Source organism: Globicephala melas, chromosome 4 (genome assembly GCF_963455315.2).
Source record: "Globicephala melas chromosome 4, mGloMel1.2, whole genome shotgun sequence".
In the NCBI taxonomy this organism is placed as follows: Eukaryota; Metazoa; Chordata; class Mammalia; order Artiodactyla; family Delphinidae; genus Globicephala; species Globicephala melas.
The window spans coordinates 61,873,985-61,895,072 of NC_083317.1; the positions used below are offsets into that span (position 1 = coordinate 61,873,985).

The 21,088-nt window shown below is 38.6% G+C and overlaps 1 protein-coding gene across 3 annotated transcripts in view; it reads right to left on the reverse strand.

Moving 5' to 3' along the window:
- The window catches only part of LSAMP (limbic system associated membrane protein), a 650,386-nt gene that overhangs the window by 217,492 nt on the left and 411,806 nt on the right, over positions 1 to 21,088 (reverse strand). For all 3 annotated transcript variants that reach the window (XM_060298097.1, XM_060298096.1, XM_030857094.2), the window contains exon 3: positions 5,113 to 5,238. In XM_060298097.1, the coding sequence (XP_060154080.1) occupies positions 5,113 to 5,238 (126 nt within the window). The remainder of the gene's footprint in view (positions 1 to 5,112; positions 5,239 to 21,088) is intronic.

The window sequence follows — 21,088 nt, forward strand, 5'->3', positions numbered from 1 at the left end:
ATCATGGTGTCACATAAAGATGCTGGCCTGGATTCTTCAATGCATTATTATGTATACTCTTTCTCTGCCTAGGATATTTTCCCTCCCCTGTTTTCTTGGCCTGGTTCTATTCATCCTTGAAGTCTCAGCATAAGCTCCCCAGAGGGCAGCTTTGCTTGCCTTGCAGATTTTGCTATATGGCCTTGTTTTATGGTCTTATTGAAAGCTACAGTTTTCCTTTATACTGTATAAATCTAATTAAGTAGTTATTCATGCAAGTATTAGTTTAATACTCTGCTTTCTTGTTGAGCTATAAGTTCCATCTGTGCAGGGACCATGTCTGAGTAGTATTGCATTGTATATTTATGCCACATCTTCTTTATCCATTCATCTCTCGATGGCCACTTAGGTTGATTCCATATCTTAGTAATTATAAATAATGTTGCTATGAATACTGCGGTGCATGTATCTTTTCAAGTTAGTGTGTGTGTGGTTTTTTTAATAGAAAATATTTCTTACGTGAGCTTTCTATACGGGTTGTTGATGTCCAATCTGGCTTCTGGCTTGGACAAGAGAATTGTACAGTGCCTGCTAAGTTGTTCTCAGGCTAAGGGGCTCAGTTCTCAGTGTGCCTGTTGAGCGTTTCAGGTATAGAAAGTCACTGAGGATGTAAAAACCTTTGTAGAAATGAAATGCACAGAAACTCTAACCATGAACAATCCTGACACCACATGAGGCACACTTGAGAAAGGGGCTTTCTTTGGAATGTGAGAAGAAACAAAGTTAAATGAAGATGGGAGCAGCATTGCTCACAGAAGGGAGATCAAACACTCCATAGAAAATACATGTTACGGTGCAATTGCCCTCTGGGAGTTACAGGATTATGAAAGTCTAACTTAATTAAGGGAGAAAATAGGTCACATTTAACAACCACATACATGACACATCATTTTGCTTATATAGAAAAACTGAAGAGGAGAGAAAAATTAAGAAATCAGAAATACAAGAGAGGCAACCATGGAATGCAGCAATCTCTTCTCCTCCATCTATGTCAGGTATATGTTTTGATTTTATATATATAAAAAATTCACCATTCTTCTAACTTCCCTCTCTAAAAACACTCGCAGTATACTTAAAAAAGAAATTTCAGGTGTGAAAAGAAAGAGAAACAAAATGACCCAATGAAAATTTTTTTTAAAAAACTGAATTAAGAGGTAATAAATATTCTTCTCATAAAAATATACCTTGCACCTACTTTCCTTTCTCCCCCTTGTGTTATCAAATGACAGGTAATCAGGTACTTGTGAAACCTGCATGAAATCTTCCTGGTTTCAGGGCTCAAAGTCCCTGTGAGGTCGAGCTAATTACAGGTACATTTCTTCTGCAAGGCAGTCACACTCTGTACTGTTGAAGGCACAATTAATAATTGAACAAAGCTAGCTGGGGTTTTTTGCTCATATGGCTAAGGGTTGCAGTAGCTTTGCTGTCACACAGGGAGCAGAGCCTCTTCATTGGGTGTCTCCATGAAAGGCTTAGCATTATAGGCTGAAAAGGATCACGCCCTGTTTCCAAATTTTGAAAAGAATAAAAAACACACATAAAACAAAAAATCCTGGTTTCCTGTATAGCAGTAAAGGCAGATTCTCTCTCCTGTCCTCAGGAATATGATTATGATCAGGTGGTTATTTAGGTCAGATGTGAAAGAGATGAAAGAGTAGGCTTGGGAATTAATACCTGTTGTAGACAGAATTGGAGTCTGCCCTTGAGTCTGTGAATGCAGCAGGGAACTAGTTTTGTATGCGCCAGAATAGAATTTGACCCATAGAGAGGGTCTAGATAGAGGATTATAGAAGAATAAAGTTCTTTCCCTTGAGATGTCTTTAGGAATTTAATGGGGGATATCCCCAAAGCCCCATGGAGTCACAGATGAGTGCAGAAAATCCTTGACCTATGCCCCAAGCCATACTCTTGAGCAGGGGTCTGTAAACTATTCTGTAAAGGGCCAGGTAGAAAATATTTTAGGCTTTAGGGGCTAAGCCATATCTGTTGCAACTAAACTCTGCCGTTTTATTAAAAAAAAAAAAAATCCATAGACAATGTGTAACTGAATAAGCATGGTTTTGTTTCATTAAAAGTTTATTTATGGGCACTGAAATTTGAATGTCATTTTTTTTTTGCATGTTAAATAATAGAATTCTTTTGATTTTTTTCTAACCATTTAAAAATTGCTCTAAGCTTGCAGGTGGTAAAAATGTGAGGCAGGTTGGATTTGGCCCAGGGACTAGTTTTCTGATCCCTAGGCTGACTATTGGGAATCCCTGTGTGTACACCAAGTTTTCTAGTTGATTTTGAAGTCCCTAGTGTTCTCTGACTGTATGTAAATGCCGCCTTTATTGTGAAAGATCTAGCTTGTCCTTTGGTCTTTTGATAACTTGAAACATCATGGATAACCAGGTTATTCAGGGTTCAAACCATATGTTTACTATCGTGAAAAAGTCTACTAGAGTTAGCTATGAAGATCTAAACTCCTAGAACAAGCCTGAGAAGGCCTTGAAACTCCGGTTTGATCTCATTACTTTACTAAACTGAGGGGATAAAAAAGAAACTCCGGTTTGATCTCATTACTTTACTAAACTGAGGGGATAAAAAAGAATATATCTTTAGGTTCAGATCACCAATAGCATTTTTCCCTGAAAATAAAAAACCCAAAACTGTTTACTAGTCAATAGTACACCAAAAGAATAAAGTATTTTTATTAATGCAGTTCATTTCTTGATTATAACTTGAATATAATCTATCTTCCTTCCTTCTTCCATTCTTTTATCTCCACTTATTCCATAAAAAATTGAGATTATAAGTAATATATGTATATAAAGATTTAAATTAATTACAAAAGGTGAGACAATATGAAAATAATGGTAAGAAAACAAGATGAAAGCAAGAGTGTGTCTGTATACGGATTTGATATCATAAAATTCCACATAGTTTATTTAAAATCCACTTCATTAATGTGTAATTTATATATGATTTCCTCTATTCTTTCACAGACCAGTCATAAATTTGGCTCTAAGTTTGGTAACAGTCAATACGATGAAGGACTCATGATTATTTGTAAAAACTCACTGGGTTCATTTTAAAAAACAAACCATTGCTTAGAGAAAGGTCAGTAGAAACATTGAAAACAAAGAGGAGCTTTCTCAAAGTGTCATTTCGGAGGAAACCATGTCGTACAATTAACCATCTCTCAAAAACAACATTGCAGAAAATGCAATGATTTTAGAGGATATCTTTTATAACAGTGGTCCCCAACCTTTCTGGCACCAGGGAGCAGTTTCATGGAAGACAATTTTTCCACAGACTGGGCGGGGGGTGGGGGAGAGTAGGGACAAGGGTTCAGATGGTAACGTGAGCAATGGGGAGCAGCAAATGAAACTTCGCTCACTCGCCCACCACTCACCTCCCGCCGTGTGGGCTGGTTCCTAACAGGCCGCGGACCAGTCGCAGTCTGCGGCCCAGTGGTTCGGGACCCCTGTTTTGTAACATCCTTAAATATGTGCCCAAAACTTTTATACCAAATAGTCATTTAGTAAAAGCACTTCTACATGGGAAAGGTCTAGGTGTTGTGGTATTGAGGGTTAATATCATTCCATTCAAGGAGAATGTGCTCTGGAGGTTTAATTTAATCCAGGGGAAATGTATATCATATCTAGATAATATATTACCTGATATTCACACTTCAGATAAGCCTGCATATGTATTTTTTTCCATGTGAGGTTTAAGATGGGAATGAGAGGATATGAGTTTGATCCCCCAAAATAAGTGCTTCATTTATTGCTTTTATATATTATCAATAAATGACAAGCTGTATGCATTAACAATAGAATGGGTTTTGAGTGACATTGTCTAAAGAAAATAGAAGCCTCTAATAAGAATAGCTACCTAAATAAAAGACCATTCCATAGGTTAGTCTAAACTTCACCTGATAAATTAATTTGAGGGCTAATATGAAAGGGAGGCCCATATTCTCACACCACAAAATACAAAATATTTAAAGATGCTACAACCAAACACTACCCTGGCCTGGCCTTTTAGAAGTATCTCGGGATAGCTCCCATTGCCTATCTAGCTTTGCACAACAATTTTTCATGGTGTTCATTTCAGAATTAATATGTTATAAACAAGATGTCTAGATTTTATACGAGAAAACTTTAAAAGAATATCAGATATAAATCAGTTAAATGTTGGGGGTTAGCTACCCAAATAAATGACATTTTATAAGAATAATTGATCCATAGTTCCTCTTTCTGGAAAAACGAAATAGCAGGCCCCATTCTACAAATACTGTCATTCGCAAAGGCATGGTTTTGCATATAAGAAAATTTCATCTGTCGAGTAGGGGAGGATGCATGCAGTTAATACTAAATAATTTGGTAAAGTATTTAAATGAAGCTCAAAAGGCAGCAGAACCTCAGAACCCAGTTATAGTGGGAGGAGGAGGGGAGAATGCAGAAGACTTTCCTGAGAAATGATTTTCTGACTTTTACTGAATTAGCATCCATAGCTGGGGATCCATAACGAGCTCATGAAGTTTAGTCCATGCCTGGTGCCCCTCCACAGAGCCAGATGCTAAGGATAGGATATTAGAAGTCACAAACAATTGTGTATTATCCCTAAAAGATTTCATCACAAGGTGCTACATATAAGGAAACTATATTTAAAAGCGAAGCAAAACAAAAAAATATACAAAGAGCTATGGAAATTTAATCCACACAAAATATTGCTCCAAGGCATTCAGGCACCAACCTGGCATATATTTCAGACATAATACTAAGTCATTTAATGCATTTAATGCTTCTACATTTGTTGCCTTGAGGAAGTGTTCTATTGGAAATGAAATATATCATATATAAATCATCAAAAAAATATATATATTTTCCCCCCCATGGTTGTAGACTTTATAGAGATGGATACATTAGCCAAGACCAGAGATGACCCTAAACAAGTCCTATGTCACTACTGTAATAGTGTTTTAATAACAATATACATGCTTGCCTTTTGGATCCAATGGAATCACAGAAACATGAGAATATTCTAAATAGCGTATGACATCTGGGGGACTGGTAGGTTACTTACCAGTTGGTGTAAGGTGTCTCCAGGTGATAACAGGTTCAGGACGGCCATTGGCCATGCAGACCAGGGTCACGTTGCTGCCCTCATTCACAGTGACATCCGAGGAAATGTTGGAGATCTTTGGTGGAACTGTAAAGACAAAAGCAAACGGAATATGTAAGCATGTCAGTAAAAGCAGGTTTCCAGTACTGGTCCATGCAACAGGAAGTGGCAAATTCAAGCGAAGTGCTTTTCTGACTTAAACCATTTGAATTTTTGTATTAAGAAGTCTGGGTGCTTTTGGACATCCTTACAGACTTAGTGAGCAGATGAAAAGCGTGGTTCTTACTATAAGGTGAGAATCTCTCCACTATGGTCAAGTGTTGTAGGAAGTATGCAGAGTAACATAATGAAAATGTCTTAGCTCTTTTCTGATTACAATGGATCTTATTTGGTTATTAGAGAACATGCACAGTTATACGCATTAAGAATAAATTTCTTATCACTAAATATTACCGACATTTATGTTCTTATGTGTATAAAATGATTATAGCCCACTATTTACTCCAAATGTCAGGAAAAGAAAAGCAGTGCTATTTAATGTCGGATTGCAGAGTTGTGTCTTAAAGATGCCGTAATACCTTGTTGCTTATAATCTAGCCACAAAAGGAAACACTTGGTTAATCACTACAAGAGAAAACCTCTAAATATCATCTTGGTGTGTGACATGGCCTGATGATGTACCTTAGAGCTTAAAAATGGAATTAATAAGGCCTATGTCACAGACAGGTAGACTTTATAAAAATACTACTATTACTCCTAATACTATTACCACCACTACTACTAACATTTTAATAATAGCTAACTTTAAGCATTTATTATACATAAGACCTTATGTAGATTACTTTATAAGTATTGTATTATCTCAATAACTCCTTATAATAAGGAAATAATACCCTATGAGGATTTTATTTATGGGTGGAAAACTAAGTTATAGTTATAGGCTAGGTGAGAAACAGAAAACAGATTTGAATCTGAAAAGACTCCAGGGCCCAAGCTCTTAAGCCCTACTTGAATGAATCTTCATCTTCACAATCCAGGCTACCAGATGGCCAAAAATGACAGAAATTACTTCTCCGTGATATGAGAAATGAGTCCCCAAGGGCTAGCTGCACTGCCGTCTGACTTCCTTCATTAGTGTTCTGGGTGGCAACATTAGATCTCACACTGGTGGGCTTAAGTGGAAAGTGAATTACTTACAAATTTCATCACAGAGGTTATGCACTGATTACAAATTGCAGAGTTTATGCTTTGACTGTGATTTTCCTTTTTTTTAACTCTTAGCTGCTTATGCTGTCTCTGAAAAACTATGTGTCAGGGGAGGGAGGAAGACAAGAGAGCATGAAGTATTTCAATAATAAAAAAACTCTTATTTTTTCTCACTCTTCCTGCCCATTATAGACTCTGTGCAATGACAAATAAAACAGGAACATTTTCTGCTTGTAGAGGCAGCTACCTGACAACTGTATTATCCCTGCAGATCCCTGTTAGCAGTTATTGATGGTACCTGGGCAGCTGACCAGGTCAGAGTGTCACAAGGAGGAAGTGGGAGGAGGATCCTCTTGACCTTGGCATTCTTCTCACAGTGACATCTGATATGGCCTCTGGGTAGGAACCAGTGATTCCAAATCAAACCCAATGGCAGAAATAGAATGTAGTTGATTCCTGTCACTTAGCAACTTCTATTTGTAGAGTTTGTTTCCCCTTTGGGTTCAGAGTAGTTTTCTCATATTCATACAGACTTACAGTATACCCTCCCAGACTTTCACAATGAGGACCTGAAAGGTTATATCCATTTAATAGGGAAGAATATGAGGCACAGAGTGGAATAATGGCTTATCAAGGGTGATCACATCACGAAATATGGCTAGGCTTAGAACCCAGAGCTCCTGAATGTACAATTGTTCTACTGTTTAATATTAACAGTTTTTAATTCCCAGTCGAGTAAGCCATGGTTCTGAACATGTCCAAAAACACCTACAATACAACCTATGATGGTGTTTGAGAACAAGACTTGGACATCCTAGGTACCTCCCTCAACAATCTAAGAACTGTAACAGGAAGCTATATAGTAATTATAAAAGCTCACGTCACTCAATTCAAAGTTTATTCTGAACTCCAAGACCAGACGTAGAGTAGAGAAAAGAAACACAGATGTGTTCTGATTTAAAAAAAAAAAAAAAGTGGAGGGGGAAAGATTCCATATCCCTAATATATAAACATGTAAATTTACAAAATAGAAAAAAAATCTCCAATGGCCAAGATCTGAGAGAGTTATTATTTATGATAAAATTTACTCATATTGCCTCTCCTTTATAGGAGGAATATATATGTACTAAGGACTTTGATTTTACATGGACACAAGTAAGGTCACTTGCTCAATATTACATAGACAGGTAGTAATAAAATTGGGAATAAAATCTAGAATAATTAGCTACAGGGCTATGCTTTAGCCACCAAACTATATTCTTTCTCCTAATTAAGGACAGTATATTCAGGTCCTGAATCTCAGACACTGGAGATACACAGAGTGTTTGTGTTGAACAGTTAGAAATGCAATCATGTTGACATTGTATCCCACCTTCCTCTGGGTCACTAACCAGTAGTTTCACTCCATCATTTATCTTCCTACTTTATTGTACTTTGTATCAGCTTCTTGCCATAAGCATTTATATATGATGTAGCCTTTTTGCTCTAGAAAGAAATCCCTCCCCAAATCCCGTCTTACCTTCTTATTTACTTTTAACTTCTCTAACTCCAAATTTTTGAAGGAATTGTTCTATACCATGTCTTCACTTCCCATTCACACTCCAACCTTCAGTGCAATCTGCATTCTCTCATTAACCTCCAAAGAAACTGCTCTCAAGAGGCTCACCAATTTGTTTGAACCATACTGTTTTCAGGTCCAATGAAAATTTTTGTTATTATTCCTATTTTTCACTGAAGTAGCTGACTTTGTTGACCGGAACCTCATTCTTCCTTTCCTTAGTTTCTAGGTCACAAACTCAACTGCTTTTCCTCTTACCCTTCTGGCCAACCTTCCAAATTTAACTTTTGGTCTTATCTTGTCCCCTTCCTTAAACATCTGAAGGTTTGATCACTGTCTTCTTTTTAAATATTATTCACTGTGATCACTCACTACTCATCTACTCTTGAGCTTCAGAAGCTAATGTCATGCTATTGATGACTCCCAAATCAGTAACTTCAGCCCATATTTTTCTCATGACCTTTATATCTGCACTTTCAATGAACAAACTATTCTACGTCTCCACTGAATGTCTCACAGAAATCCAGGATTCAACATACTCAGGGGTCATCGTCTTCCTTCCCACAGAGAACCTGTAATCTTGTGATCACTTTCTCAGTAATGGTGTCCCCATGAAAACAGTTGCCCAAACCAAAAAAGAAGTTTATCTCCCTCGACGGCTCTCTCTCCTTTACTGCCCCCATATAAAATGGATCCCCAAATTCTACGGCTTATGACTTTTAAATATCTCTCAGATTCATTTATCACTCTCAATTCCTCTCTCAATTCCTATTCCTGCTAGCCTTGTTCCAACCATCGACATTTCTTTTTATTTTTTTTGCCTGAATTACCGCAAAAGCATTACAACTAGTTTCTTTGCCTCTAGTCTTCTTCTCTCCAAGCTCACTGTCATTCATTCACCATACTGCAATCAGAATTTTCCCCCTAAATGGCAAATATGAATATGGTATCCTCTGATTAATCTCATTGCCCTCAAAATAAAAACTTCTTAATATGGCTTAATAGGTCATTCATGGTTAGCCCCTGCTTCTCTCTCCTGCCTTATTTCCTATTCCCTTTGCGTTGCGTCAACCAGTCAGATCAAACAACTTTTGATTCCTGTAATATACTGTCTTTGTTTACTCCCAGGCATTTAACATTCTATTTTTTTCTACATGGAATGTCGTCTTTCAACTCTTCACGTGACTCTTCCATTTCCTCCATCAGGTCTCAACTTGTCAGCTTGTTTTCTCACTTTTTCCAGGAAGACTGTCCTGTCATCCCCCACCTACCCCCAAGCCCACTCCTGATTCCATATTGGGTGCCCCTCCTGTGTTCTCACACTGTACCCTGTGTTTCTCCACACAGCACTGAACCATAATTGCTGGATTATTTACCTATGCCAGTCACTAAACTGAAAGACGCAGACAGGAAGGCCTTTGTCCACTGAATCTTAACAGAGCACGGTACTTGGAATATGGTAGGTGCTCAGTCAGTGTGTTTGAAAAAAGAAATGAATGAAATTTTTCTCTCCAACTCTTTTCTGAGCTCAAAGAAGTCATCTCATTAAATTTTTGTCACAAAGGAGCAAGCTTTTATTCTGAACCAGTAAAACATTTTTATCAATATTTCTTTAGGTACCCATCTAGTCATCTATTTCACTATCAACTTTGACTCAATTAAAAAAAATTGAGGACGAGGGGAAGATGGTGAAAGAATAAGACACGATCACCTTCCTCCCCACAGATACAACAGAAATACATCTACACGTGGAACAACTCCTACAGAACACCTACTGAACGCTGGCAGAAGACCTCAGACCTCCCAAAAGGCAAGACTCTCCCCACGTACCTGGGTAGAGCAAAAGAGAAAAGAATAAACTGAGACAAAAGAATAGGGACGGGACCCGCACCAGTGGGAGGGAGCTGTGAAGGAGGAAACGTTTCCACACACTAGGCAGCCCCTTCGTGGGCGGAGACTGTGAGTGGTGCAGGGGGAAAGCTTCGGAGCCGCGGAGGAGAGCACAGCAACAAGGTTGCGGAGGACAAAGCGGGGAGATTCCCGCACAGAAGATCAGTGCCAACCGGCACTCACTAGCCCGAGAGGCTTGTCTGCTCACTCACCGGGTGGGGCGGGGCTGCGAGCTGAGGCTCCGGCTTCGGTCGGAGCGCAGGGAGAGGACTGGGGTTGGCGGCATGAACACAGCCTGCAGGGGGTTAGTGTGCCACAGCTAGCCGGGAGGGAGTCCAGGGAAAAGTCTGGACCTGCCGAAGAGGCAAGAGACTTTTTATTCCCTCTTTGTTTCCTGGTGCGCGATGAAAGGGGATTAAGGGCGCTGCTTAAAGGAGCTCCAGAGACTGGCGCGAGCCGCGGCTAAAAGCGCGGACGCCAGAGACGGGCATGAGACGCTAAGGCTGCTGCTGCCGCCACCAAGAAGCCTGTGTGTGAGGACAGGTCACTATCCACACCCCCTTCCGGGGACCCTGTGCAGCCTGCCACTGCCAGGGTCCCGGGATCCACAGACAACTCTCCCGGGAGAATGCACGGCGCGCCTCACGCTGGTGCAACGTCACGCCGGCCACTGCCGCCGCAGGCCCGCTCCGCACTCCGTGCCCCTCCCTCCCACCCCTCCCGGCCTGAGTGAGCCAGAGCCCCCGAAGCAGCGGCTCCTTTAACCCCGTCCTGTCTGAGCAAAGAACAGATGCCTTCCGGCGACCTACACACAGAGGCGGGGCCAAATCCAAAGCTGAGCCTTGGGAGCTGTGAGAACAAAGAAGAGAAAAGGAAATCTCTCCCAGCAGCCTCAGAAGCAGTGGATTAAATCTCCACAATCAACTTGATGTACCCTGCATCTGTGGAATACCTGAATAGACAACGAATCATCCCAAATTGAGGAGGTGGACTTTGAGAGCAAGATTTATGATTTTTTTCCCCTTTTCCTCTTTTTGTGAGTGTGTATGTGTATGCTTCTGTGTGAGATTTTGTCTGTATAGCTTTTTTGTTGTTGTTCTTAACATCTTTATTGAGGTATAATTGCTTTACAATGGTTGTATAACATTGCTTCCACCATTTGTCCTAGGGTTCTATCTGTCCGGTTTTTTTTTTTTTTTTCTTTAAAAAAATTTCTTTTTGTTCTTAATAATTATTTTTTATTTTAATAACTTTATTTTATTTTATCTTACTTTATTTTATTTTACTTTATCTTCTTTTCTCTTTCCTTCCTTCCTTCCTCCCTCCCTCCCTCCCTTCTTTCCTTCCTTCCTTCCTTCATTCCTTCCTTCCTTTCTCCCTTTTATTCTGAGCCGTGTGGATGAAAGGCTTTTGATGCTGCAGCCAGGAGTCAGTGCTGTGCCTCTGAGGTGGGAGAGCCAACTTCAGGACACTGGTCCACAAGACACCTCCCAGCTCCACATAATATCAAACGGTGAAAATCTCCCAGAGATCTCCATCTCAACACCAGCACCCAGCTTCACTCAACGACCAGCAAGCTACAGTGTTGGACACCCTATGCCAAACAACTAGCAAGACAGGAACACAACCCCACCCATTAGCAGAGAGGCTGCTTAAAATCATAATAAGTCCACAGGCACCACAAAACACACCACCAGACGTGGACCTGCCCACCAGAAAGACAAGATCCAGCCTCATCCACCAGAACACAGGCACTAGTCCCCTCCACCAGGAAGCCTACACAACCCACTGAACGAAACTTAGCCACTGGGGAGACACACCAAAAACAACGGGAACTACGAACCTGCAGCTTGCAAAAAGGAGACCCCAATCACAGTAAGATAAGCAAAATGAGAAGACAGAAAAACACACAGCAGATGAAGGAGAAAGATAAAAACCCACCAGACCTAACAAATGAAGAGGAAATAGGCAGTCTACCTGAAAAAGAATTCAGAATAATGATAGTAAGGTTGATCCAAAATCTTGGAAATAGAATAGACAAAATGCAATAAACATTTAACAAGGACCTAGAAGAACTAAAGATGAAACAAACAACGATGAACAACAAAATAAATGAAATGAAAAAGACCCTAGATGGGATCAATAGCAGAATAACTGAGGCAGAAGAATGGATAAGTGACCTGGAAGATAAAATAGTGGAAATAACTACTGCAGAGCAGAATAAAGAAAACAGAATGCAAAGAACTGAGGACAGTCTCAGAGACCTCTGGGACAACATTAAGTTCACCAACATTCGAATTACAGGGGTTCCAGAAAAAGAAGAGAAAAAGAAAGGAACTGAGAAAATATTTGAAGAAATTATAGTTGAAAACTTCCCTAATATGGGAAAGGAAATAGTTAATCAATTCCAGGCAGCACAGAGAGTCCCATACAGGATAAATCCAAAGAAATATGCCAAGACGCATATTAATCAAACTGTCAAAAATTAAATACAAAGAAAACATATTAAAAGCAGTAAGGGAACAACAACAAATAACACACAAGGGAATCCCCATAAGGTTAACAGCTGATCTTTCAGAAGAAACTCTGCAAGCCAGAAGGGACTGGAAGGACATATTTAAAGTGATGAAGGAGAAAAACCTACAACCAAGATTACTCTACCCAGCAAGGGTCTCATTCAGATTTGATGGCGAAATTAAAACCTTTACCGACAAGCAAAAGCTGAGAGAGTTCAGCAACACCAAACCAGCTTTACAACGAATGCTAAAGGAACTTCTCTAGGGAAGAAACACAAGAGAAGGAAAAGACCTACAATAACGAACCCAAAACAATTAAGAAAATGGGAATAGGAACATACATACGGATAATTACCTTAAATGTAAATGGACTAAATGCTCCCACCAAAAGACACAGATTAGCTGAATGGATACAAAAACAAGACCCTTATATATGCTGTCTACAAGAGACCCACTTCAGACCTAGAGACACATACAGACTGAATGTAAGGGGATGGAAAATGATATTCCATGCAAATGGAAACCAAAAGAAAGCTGGAGTAGCAATTCTCATATCAGACAAAATAGACTTTAAAATAAAGACTATTAGAAGAGACAAAGAAGGACACTACATAATGATCAAGGGTTCGATCCAAGAAGAAGATATAACAATTGTAAATACTTATGCACCCAACATAGGAGCACCTCAATACATAAGGCAAATACTAAGAGCCATAAAAGGGGAAATCAACAGTAAATCATTCATAGTAGGGGACTTCAACACCCCACTTTCACCAATGGACAGATCATCCAAAATGAAAATAAATAAGGAAACACAAGCGTTAAATGATACATTAAACAAGATGGACTTAATTGATATTTATAGGACATTCCATCCAAAAACAACAAAATACACATTTTTCTCAAGTGCTCATGGAACATTCTCCAGGATAGATCATATCTTGGGTCACAAATCAAGCCTTGGTAAATTTAAGAAAATTGAAATTGTATCAAGTATCTTTTCCGACCACAACGCTATGAGACTAGATATCAATTACAGGAAAAGATCTGTAAAAAATACAAACACATGGAGGCTAAACAATACACTACCTAATAACGAAGTGACCACTGAAGAAATCAAAGAGGAAATCAAAAAATACCTAGAAACAAATGACAATGGAGACACGATGACCCAAAACCTACGGGATGCAGCAAAAGCAGTTCTAAGAGGGAAGTTTATAGCAATACAATCCTACCTTAAGAAACAGGAAACACCTCGAATAAACAACCTAACCTTGCACCTAAAGCAATTAGAGAAAGAAGAACACAAAAACCCCAGAGTTAGCAGAAGGAAAGAAATCATAAAAATCAGATAAATGAAAAAGAAATGAAGGAAACAATAGCAAAGATCAATAAAACTAAAAGCTGGTTCTTTGAGAAGATAAACAAAATAGATAAACCATTAGCCAGACTCATCAAGAAAAAAAGGGAGAAGACTCAACTCAATAGAATTAGAAATAAAACAGGAGAAGTAACAACTGACACTGCAGAAATACAAAAGATCATGAGAGATTACTACAAGCAACTCTATGCCAATAAAATGGACAACCTGGAGGAAATGAACAAATTCATAGAAATGCACAACCTGCCAAGATTGAATCAGGAAGAAATAGAAAAGATGAACAGACCAATCACAAGCACTGAAATTGAAACTGTGATTAAAAATCTTCCAACAAACAAAAGCCCAGGACCAGATGGCTTCACAGGCGAATTCTATCAAACATTTACAGAAGAGCTAACACCTATCCTTCTCAAACTCTTCCAAAATATAGCAGAGGGAGGAACACTCCCAAACTCATTCTACGAGGCCACCATCACCCTGATACCAAAACCAGACAAGGATGTCACAAAGAAAGAAAACTAAAGGCCAATATCACTGATGAATATAGATGCAAAAATCCTCAACAAAATACTAGCAAACAGAATCCAACAGCACACTAAAAAGATCATACACCATGATCAAGTGGGCTTTATTCCAGGAATGCAAGGATTCTTCAATATATGCAAATCAATCAACATGATACTCCATATTAACAAACTGAAGGAGAGAAACCATATGATCATCTCAATAGATGCAGAGAAAACTTTTGACAAAATTCAACACCCATTTATGATAAAAACCCGGCGGAAAGTAGGCATAGAGGGAACTTTCCTCAACATAATAAAGGCCATATATGACAAACCCACAGCTAACATCGTCCTCAATGGTGAAAAACTGAAAGCATTTCCACTAAGATCAGGAACAAGACAAGGTTGCCCACTCTCACCACTCTTATTCAACATAGTTTTGGAAGTTTTAGCCACAGCAATCAGAGAAGTAAAGGAAATAAAAGGAATCCAAATCAGGAAAGAAGAAGTAAAGCTGTCACTCTTTGCAGATGACATGATACTATACATAGAGAATCCTAAAGATGCTACCAGAAAACTACTAGAGCTAATCAATGAATCTGGCAAAGTAGCAGGGTACAAAATGAATGCACAGAAGTCTCTGGCATTCCTATACACTAATGATGAAAAATCTGAAAGTGAAATCAAGAAAACACTCCCATTTACCACTGCAACAAAAAGAATAAAATATCTAGGAATAAACCTATCTAAGGAGACAAAAGACCTGTATGCAGAAAATTATAAGACACTGATGAAAGAAATTAAAGATGATACAAATAGATGGAGAGATATACCATGTTCTTGGATTGGAAGAATCCAATCCAAGAATTGTGAAAATGCCTCTACTACCCAAAGCCATCTACAGATTCAATGCAATCCCTATGAAACTACCACTGGCATTTTTCACAGAACTAGAACAAAAAATCTCACAATTTGTATGGAAACACAAAAGACCCTGAATAGCCAAAGCAATCTTGAGAACGAAAAACAGAGCTGGAGGAATCAGGCTCCCTGACTTCAGACTATACTACAAAGCTACAGTAATCAAGACAGTATGGTACTGGCACAAAAACAGAAATATAGATTAATGGAACAGGATAGAAAGCCCAGAGATGAACCCACACACATATGGTCACCTTATCTTTGATAAAAGAGGGAAGAATGTACAGTGGAGAAAGGACAGCCTCTTCAATAAGTGGTGCTGGGAAACCTGGATAGGTACATGTAAAAGTATGAGATTAGAACACTCCCTAACACCATACACAAAAATAAGCTCAAAATGGATTAAAGACCTAAATGTAAGGCCAGAAACTATCAAACTCTTAGAGGAAAACATAGGCAGAACACTCTATGACATACATCACAGCAAGATCCTTTTTGACCCACCTCCTAGAGCAATGGAAATAAGAACAAATATAAACAAATGGGACCTAATGAAACTTCAAAGCTTTTGCGCAGCAAAGGAAACCATAAACAAGACCGAAAGACAACCCTCAGAATGGGAGAAAATATTTGCAAATGAAGCAACTGACAAAGGATTAATCTCCAAAATTTATAAGCAGCTCATGCAGGTCAATAGCAAAAAAAAACCCGATCCAAAAATGGGCAGAAGACCTAAATAGACATTTCTCCAAAGAAGATATACAGACTGCCAACAAACACATGAAAGAATGCTCAACATCATTAATCATTAGAGAAATGCAAATCAAAACTACAATGAGACATCATCTCACACCAGTCAGAATGGCCATCATCAAAAAATCTACAAACAGTAAATGCTGGAGAGGGTGTGAAGAAAAGGGAACCACTCTTGCACTGCTGGTGGGAATGTGAATTGGTTCAGCCACTATGGAGAACAGTATGGAGGTTCCTTAAAAAATGAAAAATAGAACTACCATATGACCCAGCAATCCCACTACTGGGAATATACCCTGAGAAAACCATAATTCAAAAAGAGTCATGTACCAAAATGTTCATTGCAGCTCTATTTACAATAGCCCGGAGATGGAAACAACCTAAGTGCCCATCATCGGATGAATGGATAAAGAAGATGTGGCACATATATACAATGGAATATTACTCAGCCATAAAAAGAAACGAAATTGAGCTATTTGTAATGAGGTGGATGGACCTAGAGTCTGTCATACAGAGTGAAGTAAGTCAGAAAGAGAAAGACAAATACCACAAGTTAACACATATATATGGAATTTAAGGGGAAAAAAATGTGCTGACGAACCTAGGGGTAAGACAGGAATAAAGTCACAGACCTACTAGAGAATGGACTTCAGGATAGTGAAAGGGGGAAGGGTAAGCTGTGATAAAGTGAGAGAAGGCATGGACATATGTACACTACCAAACGTAAAATAGATAGCTAGTGAGAAGTAGCCGCATAGCACAGGGAGATCAGCTCAGTGCTTTGTGACCACCTAGAGGGGTGGGATAGGGAGGGTGGGAGGGAGGGAGACACAAGAGGGAAGAGATATGGGAACATATGTATATGTATAACTGATTCACTTTGTTATAAAGGAGAAACTAACACACCATTGTAAAGCAATTATACTCCAATAAACATGTAAAAAAAAAAAAAAGTAAATGCAATACAATAATGCCACCAACAAGGTGTTAATCTCCAAAACAGACAGTTCAAAAAAAAAAAAAAAATTGACCATGGGGCAGAAAAATGTTCATATATTTTAGAAACCAAGATGAACTTGGTGTCCAACTTCCTCAATTACAGACTTTTCAGGGTTTTAACTTCTTTTTTTCTTTTCTAAATAGTTCCTTCCTAGTTTCCTATAGTAATTCATGCAGTCTACATTTATACCATCACTGATAACATGATATTAAATAGGCAAATCAAAGTGTTTTTTTCTGTTACTCATAAAATTTTTATAAAGATTCTGGGAAGTAAAAAGTATTTTTATTATGATTACTGCCATTTTACAGATGTGGACACAAGGGATAAATGGGTAAAAATCACATTAGCTAAGGAATTATAGAGCTAGTACCAAAACCAAAGGCTTACAGATTTCCCAAACTTAGCTCTTCCTCTCTATTACACTCACTTTTGCAAAAGTGGTTCCAAATAGTATTTGTTACTCTATTTTAATTCTCAGTAAGGATGACTACTTAGGAAATACTGTTTAACATGATAACCTTATTTGCATCAGCAAACATAAGTTGTTTATCAAAATCACTGTAATATTGATTTATGTTCAATTCTTGGGTCATCACAGTAGTCTGGGTAGTTTTTGTTTGTTAGTTTGTTTTGGTTTTCTCTTTCTGGAGTATTTCCTAACAATTTTTACTCAAAGGATATTAATGTGACTTATTATATTTTCCTAAATTTTATGCCATGAACCATTTATTTAAAGTTTTCAGCCTATTCAGTTTCAGTGACTTCTCCAGTTTGTCTGGATTATTTTGTTTTGCTTATCAACTAATGACAGGTCCTTATACCATAAGGAATTGACCTTTTGTTATTTACAATTTCCCCAATTTATTCTTAATTTTATGACCATATTTGTTTTGTAGGTGTCTTTTTTTTGTTTTGTTTTTGGCCATGCGATGCAGCATGCGGGATCTCAGTTCCCCGACCAGGAATGAAACCCATGCCCCCTTCCAGTGGAAGCATGGGGCCCTAACCACTGGACCACCAGGGAAGCCCGAAGTCTTAATTTTTTAATTTATCTTTCTTTTGTGATTTCTTCTATTGCTTCTGGGCATAGTAGGTCTTTTTATAACATAAGATCAGTTAAATGCTTATCTCTATTTCTTTTATTTTCCTTTTAATGGTCTGTTTCATTTTTTAAAAAGTGAACTCTTTACATCATATGGGATTTACTTATGGTGTGAACTGTAACTAAATTTTCCCCCATATGTTTTTAGTCAATTTCCCCAATACCATTTGCTAAATAATATAAAATGCATACGTCATTTTGGTTTTCAGAATTACCCTATATAGTGCTACCCATTTGGCCAGAGCAATATTTTCTGGGAAACGTAAATATAAGCCTTACTTACCATGCCAAGTAATTTATCAAAATATTTCAAAATATAAGTCACTAATCTTTCGGACACCACACTATTATTAGGTGTTGCCAGTTCCAAAATTAATTGTTTATTAGAATAATACCTTCTAAAATGCTGAGTGAAAAACATAATTTAGATACCCTTCTTTCAGGACATTAGCAAAATTCATTATTCAAAGTAATCCTCAGGGTTTCCATTGTAAAAAAAAAAATGTAAAATGAATATGCCACACCCAACACTTCTAATTTTAAAATCTGATTAAATAGGTAATACTTTTTCATTGAAATTCACATATGTTCAATGATAAAGAAATGCATTTTTTTAAAATTTTATTCAGTGCAAAGTGAATGGCAGTTTCTAAAATAATGCTAACATCTAGCTGCACTTGGATACATGAATTCCTTCAGCTGTGCAATGAACCAGCAGTAAGTAAGATATGACACAACCAGTCTGGCTCTGGCACCCATGATTTTATTGTCCTTTCTCACACTTTTTGTAATTTTCTTACCCGCTACCTCTACCAGATCTCCAGGGCTGCCTTGTTTTTTGTGGACTCAGAGCTGCCTGTACATTTTTGTACAGTTCTCCAGGTTCAAACTTATCCCTTCTTCCCTTTTGTATGAAACTAACATCTCTTGTGTATGACCGAAAGTGGAAATGCAGGCAAGGTCAGGGACATAGTGGAGAGTTTAATCTGCCCCAATCCATGCCTTCTTCTTCTGGCAAGACACCCTACTTTTCCTTTGGAGAACTACCTCTCATCCCACTGCCATTGGTTTGTTGGGATTGTCAATCAGGTAACCTGTTTTCCTTAGCCAAAGAAAATTACCTAAGTTGGGCATTTCAGACTTTCCCTCCTTAGAACTTGGGTTTTTTTTTTTTTTTTTTTTTTTTTTGCGGTACGCGGGCCTCCCACTGTTGTGGCCTCTCCCGTTGCGGAGCACAGGCTCCGGACGCGCAGGCTCAGCGGCCATGGCTTACGGGCCCAGCCACTCCGCGGCATGTGGGATCTTCCCGGACCAGGACACGAACCCGTGTCCCCTGCATCGGCAGGCGGATTCTCAACCACCGCGCCACCAGGGAAGCCCAGAACTTGGTTTTTATAAGAAATAGTTTAAAAGAGGTAGAAGTTGACTGTGTTAATGGCTCCAGTTTTCCACTCTTCCCTGTTCCACATCCTTTTCCATGCCTGTGCCCTCCTATAGTGGGTGGTACACATTTTTACATTCCTGGACCATGTCACCCGTTTTGGCCAAGGATATCAGTATAGGTAATATGAGCAGAGCCTTGACAAGTGCTGAAACAATTGGACTCACTTGGTCTTCGGCCTCTGCCATCACCATGAAAAGCACATGCTGAACTGAGCCTTTTGGTCCCAGGAGAAGGAAGATGGGAAATGGTAAATAGGATTGCCAGATAAAATACAAGGTACTCATTCAAATACAAATTTCAGATAAACAACAAGTACTTATTTTTAGTATAAGTATGTTCCAAATATTACATGGGGCATATTTATACTAAAAATTATTTATTATCTAAAATTCAAATTTAACTGGGCATCCTGTGTTTTTAATTGATGAATCTGACAACCTCAGGAACACAGTCACCTGTAGTGAAGCCCAGCCTAGAAGTGTGCTGACGTGTACATTTGTGAGAAATAAAGAGTAACTATTATTGTTTTATGCCCATGAATTTTGGACTGGTTGGTTTGTCAGCAACAGTTAGCTAATACATATTAGGAAAGGGCAACCACCTGAAAAGACTGTTATTTTTCACTAGTGTCTGCAACTTGTAACCCTAGAGATATATGATTTTGAGCTTTCCATGGCAAGATTTTTCTGCTTTTCCTGTGGTTCTGTGAGCTAGTCCATATTCTTCCAATGTATCACCCCCTTCTTACATAAAATTAGCCGGTCAATTTCTGTTGCTTAAACCGAAGAATCCTAATTATTGCAAATTGAAAAACAGTCATAATAAGGCAAAAATCTGAAGAGGGGCCTTTTCACAGAGGGAAAATTGTTGTCATCTCTGCTTAGGTACTTGTCGGATTCCCACAAAACCAACTTAGTTGCACGGCTACCATTGGTTCTGATCTATCAGGATACATTGCTATAAAAAGAATCGCTGGTTTGCAAGGCCATCTAATTCTAGCTGTGAATGTTTTAATGCCTTTATCCTTGGTCCCTAACTGACCAGCCTACAGAAAGAAAACAATCAGTTCCAGAGTAGGGGAGAAAAGTGGTCAGTTGGCTTATTTCCCTAACCTCAAATAATTAGTGGTTATTGTATTCAATTCAAAGTGTCATTCCTAATGGTACAAATCAGCAACAAATCAGTCTCAGCTATTGTTCATTTAAAGTTGGGGCAAGGTGTATGTACTACTGTGTGTATGGTGGTGAGGGGGTGTTAAAAACACAACACTGTCAACTTCCTAATTTCTAACCTTTCTTTCGTAAGGCTAGACAAACTTAAGCCCTATCTTGTGCATGTGGAACAGACTATGGAACAGTATGTCATGTATACCTAAGAGCTGGGTTCAGAAATCTACAGGATGTTTTCTGAACAGCACTTGGCTTTAATAAGCACGATCTAACAATTCAACAATAAGAATAAAAATACACAATATAACACATAAATGCCATCTTGTGAAACCTAAAACGTCCATCCAGCCTGGCATTTGCCTCTGAAAATGCCACTGAAGCATGTTTTGCTGCTTGGTGTGGTAGTTTCTAGGATGATGACAGGATAGGAAAATGTAGCACAGTGAGCTAGACTGAGAGCCAGGGGACTCTGGCCCTGCCCTGCCACT